Here is a 5285-nt window from a genome sequence, read left to right on the forward strand (position 1 = left end):
GTATGTGTGAGTGTGTGTTCAGTGTGTGTGTGTGAGTATGTGTTCAGTGTGTGTGTGTGAGAGTGTGTGTGAGTATGTGTGAGTGTGTGTTCAGTGTGTGTGTGTGAGTATGTGTTCAGTGTGTGTGTGTGAGAGTGTGTGATCACAGCACACACTGGCCCAGCTAACCAATCGCAGGTGTGTTCAGCTCGGGACCCGTGATGATGATCTGCCAGGAAAAAAACACAGGGGGAAAAAAACGCACATCGGACAGCGCGTTTCCACTTGGTTGTAGACACTCCAAAACAACATGCAGCCACTGTCACTGGATTGTGGCTTTCAGGCCAGAGATAACTTACGTCTTAAACAAACTAAAGAGATTTTTTGAATCTCAGCACCGTGAGTGATTTCCACACAGCAACACGTCCACTAAACAATCAATGACAGAGCCCAAATCTTACCTTCATAGTTACCGCTTTCTCTTCATCGCGTCCCGTGGCGTTTTAATCCGCGTTATTGTTTTGACTTTCTGAATAAATGCGCTGATGCGTTACATTGCAGCGGTTATGCTGAGTCTGGTTCTCGCAGCATACTCAATAAGCAGAGCACGGCGACAGTATCGATTATGAACCGGAGGACAGTGTCGCGGATGTCCGTGAAGGCGTGCTGCGGGAAGAAGCGACGCGTGTCAGCGGTGCAGATCGCGTCTAGCGCGCGCTTCAGTATTCCCCGGCGCAGGCGATAAGAGAAGAACACTGTAATAAGAGTAAGAAGCGATATTGGAGGCGCTGCGGGGAGGGAAAGATATAAAGGGAAGAGCCGCCCCTTGTGTAAACGAAGCAGGTAGTTTGCCGGTGTTGTTAAAAGCAGCTCAGGTTAGGGGAGAGAAATGTGGACCGGTGAAATGGGAGGATTTGGGTGGGAAGTGAGTTGGGAAACTAGCGTGAAAGTGCATTTACATTTTTACCGCAATCTTACATTTAAACAAGCTCAACCCAGATGGTTTGGTGATCTCCAAGATTGGTTAGATTGACCCGTTTTCTGGTTTTAGATGGACTTTGGGCACTTTCTTTCAGCTGGTCAGGCTGGGAAACCATCTAAAACCAGCAAAAAGCAGATAAGACCAGGAAACCAAATTAAGATGGTTCACAAATGTTTTGTTTTTTTTCAGCAGAACTCTGTTTGGATAATAAAAGTAGACCTGGTTTGTGTGCATAGTCTATGATTGTTTGGCAAGGACATCAGTCTTTGGTCACATATGAATAGTTTTGTGCCAACTTGTCCTGGGTCAGTCATGAAGAGGCATTGGCAAGAGATTTCTTGCCTCAATCACTGATACTCTTTTTAGGGCAAATCTATGGCCCTACATCACTGGCAAATTATAAACAACTACATTGAATTTCTAAAAAATGTATGTGCTTTTGTTGCTTAAGTCATATATATATATATATACACACACACATTTTTATTACAACATTCATTCATATTTGTAAGGAAAATTATATTTTTTTACTAAAAATATGCTTGTATTTATATTTTCCACAGCAACTTTCACACCGAGTTCATCTAATTTAGGGGTCACTGCAAGGTGAGTTGAACCAGGTAGAACTAATATTCATTATTTATATATTAATATATTAGTAACAAAATAATATAACAATTCCTTATGCTTAACTAATGTTAAACTCTATATTTTCTTTGAACTATATTTACTAAATTAAAAAGAAGAAATACAGTCGTGCGTAACGTGTTGCATTATTGGAATTGTAGTCTTTTGAGCCCTCCAGGTATAGAAATGTCTGTCCAGTAAAACTACATGTACCAGCGACTTCAACACACAACAAACATGGCGTCGCCGGAGCGGCATCAGGAGCGTGAATCGCTGAGGGATAATATTAGCCAAGATGATGGAGGCAAAAAATCTGGCCCAATATCTTTCGGTTTTAGTAAAACATTAAGTAAGGTTAAATCTGGGAAAGCGGAAGAGCGAGATTATTTAGTTGAAGTCGAAGGGAAAGAACTTAAAGGGTGAGTAGAAGGCTAACGTTAGCTAGGTTAGCTAATAGTCTAATTGAAAGTAACGTTAGTGTGACGTTGATCATTTCTATCTCATCGTGTGCTTCAACTCTTGTATGTGTCTGTCACTTCTACAGAACCAAACCGGTGGAGAAACCGAAGGAGCTGGTCATCCCGTTGATCCACAAGAACCGCTGGTACCGGCAGGATGCTGAGCGAGAGGACAAGAGCAGAGACCCGTCCCAGCAGGAGCAGGAGCAGGAGCAGGACACGGTGGAGTCTCAGGCCGTCAAAGAGCTCATCGAAGGTGTGTTAATCGATTATTATTCGTTCTGCTGGGTTCGGTGTGTTTCAAAACCTAGTAAGATGTCTACCTAGGAGACATTCTTGGGCATTCATTTACTAATATAAAATTGCCAGAAATTTAAATTATTTGTAGTATTCACTCTGGAGTACTACGTTAATATCATGGTAAGTCAAAATTGTAACCATTCAGTTCCATGATATTTAGAAAATTGACACTGACTGTACTGTAAAACATAGCCTACGATGCCCTAAAATGTTAAGTATCACTAGGTTTTAAAACATAACCTTGCTGAGTTTGTCTACTTTTGAGATACCCGCTTTGCTTTACGTTTTCAGTGGGTTTCTATTCCACTTGTTGTGTACTTCAAATCTTACAAGTAAATTGCTAAAAAACACTACTTTGATGTGTTGAGTAACATATTACAGGGGTCCTATTATGCTTTTTCAATTTTTCAACTTTAGTTAGTCTGTAATGTTGCTGTTTGACCATAAAAAAGATCTGCAAAGTTTCAAAGTCCACTTCAAAAGGAGATATTTTATTGAACAGAAGTCACTTTTCAAAAACTACAACGAACGACTCGTTTGGACTACAACGCATATTTTCCGGGATTTGTGAAATCACAAATACAGACGAATGGGACGAGACCTTGTTGAGCTGCACTAGAGAAGGCAACGAGTGTTATCACTATGTCGGAGACACGCTAGCTTTCTCAAGGCAGACGAACTTAGAGTGGTTACAATCATTCGGGTTTAAATTGCGCTCAAATTGATTTGATTTTGACGCAATATTTATAGTAAGGGGTGTGACATTTCCCGACCAGCGCCGAGTGCTGCCAATCACAGTACACACTGGCCCAGCTAACCAATCACAGCACACACTGGCCCAGCTAACCAATCGCAGCACACACTGGCCCAGCTAACCAATCGCAGCACACACTGGCCCAGCTAACCAATCGCAGCACACACTGGCCCAGCTAACCAATCGCAGCACACACTGGCCCAGCTAACCAATCACAGCACACACTGGCCCAGCAAACCAATCACAACACACACTGGCCCAGCAAACCAATCACAAAAACACCTATTTTTTGCAGCACACACTGGCCCAGCTAACCAATCACAGCACACACTGGCCCAGCTAACCAATCACAGCACACACTGGCCCGCAGCACACACTGGCCCAGCTAACCAATCACAGCACACATCACAGCACACACTGGCCCAGCTAACCAATCACAGCACATTTCGTATTTCAGAAGGCGGGCCTTCATTTGATACAGGAACTAGTCGAGCCGTTCATGCCAGATTGAGGAGAGAGGTGTTGTAATAATGTAAAATATGTGAAAAAAAAAAATCAAGACTTTGTAAAAGAGTATAATAGGACCCCTTTAACATGTAACGTACTTGACTATAAATCTAACTGTAGTGTGTTTAGTAATAAATATATGATATATATTTTTAAAGGGGTCATATGATGCGATTTCAAGTTTTCCTTTCGTTTGGGGTGTTACAAGCTGATTGTGCATAGATAAGATCCCTGAAGTTGTGTGGAGTCACAGTGGAGTCAGCTGTCTTAACCGTGGCTTGTGTACTGCAAACACATATCAGCTTCATCACTGTGTCTGTCACGCGACTCTGTTCCCCTTTCGGGCTTGAACTGATGGTAAAACTAACGTAACATTACTTATGTCTGTACATTTATTTTGAAAGATGAAGCTCGCGATTATTGTAAGTTGCGTTACATTTCCGACGAGTGCTTGCGGTGTGCGGCCAATCACAATGCACTGGGTCAGCTGACCAATCAGAGCAGACTGCACTTGTCGGAAGGAGGGACTTTATAGAAAACAAAGCGTTTGAGAGAGGCGGGGCATAGAGGACCTACAATAATGTACAGTATTTGAAAAATAATAGGTGTTTTTTGAACATTAAAGCATGTCAACATATTCTGTTACACCAAATACACAAAATAATGATCTTTAAAAAAGCATCATATGACCCCTTTAAATGTACCAAATTGCAATGTCAACATTGCAAATGTTTAAATATAGTTTTCTATAGAAATTAGTATTTATCATTTCTACTAAAAGTATATTTTAGTTACCATAAATGCTATATTTCAAAAACAATAGAATTATGAAATTACAAATAAAAATTTATTAAAGTGGGTGAAAAATAACTTTCAAGTTCAACTAATTGTTTAATATAAATGTTTAATAATAACTGTAATAATTTAATATAAACTATAATACATTTTCATTTAATTGCAAATAACCTGCAGTTCAGTGTCTACATTACATTTAGTTCACATTTGAGTATATTCTTTTAAAGTGTATTATTTCTGTAATGAGCATCTTTTTTTTATGCTAAAGTGTACTTCTTTTTCACAAGGGCTAATGAAATGATCTGTGTGGTTCCATGCAGTAGTAGTTTGTACAGTATTTGAATCCATTAGTTATTCATTGATGTAATGCAGTGGTTCTCAACCTTTTTTCACACTGGGCCGCACTATGGTCCAAGTGCAAGTCTCACGGGCCGCACGCATATCATTTACATATCATGTCACCAATACAAACCAACCAGATTTATAATAGCCTATTATAGCCTAAATATTATGATATCTAATCGATTACATTCATTGAAATAAATAAATAATTATACTCCCCATTAATAAAACACCTGATGCTGTCGGGAGCTGACCAATTTTGTGAAATTCAGCTTGAAAGGAGTAACAGCACAATGAAGTTGCGATTGTAAGTTGCAGTCTGTAAGACGCACACGGAAGCGTGACTTGACGCGCGACATTGCAGAAAATGTGCGTTCACAAATGTAGCCTATGTTGATCCAAATATGGAAAGCACTTTCGAATTTAATAATCTGAGGTTCTCTCCAGAGATGTTTTGCCACATTTCTGCAATTAAGGATGATTGCTGCATATGGGTGTTTCCTTTTGCCTGAACATCTTCAAGTGAGTGGCGGGGCAAACC

At 40.2% G+C, this 5285-nt stretch overlaps 1 protein-coding gene across 1 annotated transcript in view; it reads left to right on the forward strand.

Moving 5' to 3' along the window:
* The first annotated feature begins 1807 nt into the window (after positions 1–1807).
* Positions 1808–5285, forward strand: part of gpkow (G patch domain and KOW motifs) — a 10281-nt gene continuing 6803 nt past the window's right edge. The window contains exons 1-2 of the mRNA XM_016232363.1: positions 1808–2007; positions 2133–2302. Coding sequence (XP_016087849.1) covers positions 1826–2007; positions 2133–2302 — 352 coding nt within the window. The 5' untranslated portion in view covers positions 1808–1825. The remainder of the gene's footprint in view (positions 2008–2132; positions 2303–5285) is intronic.

Source organism: Sinocyclocheilus grahami, unplaced genomic scaffold (genome assembly GCF_001515645.1).
Source record: "Sinocyclocheilus grahami isolate Dianchi unplaced genomic scaffold, SAMN03320097.WGS_v1.1 scaffold410.1, whole genome shotgun sequence".
Taxonomy (NCBI): domain Eukaryota; kingdom Metazoa; phylum Chordata; class Actinopteri; order Cypriniformes; family Cyprinidae; genus Sinocyclocheilus; species Sinocyclocheilus grahami.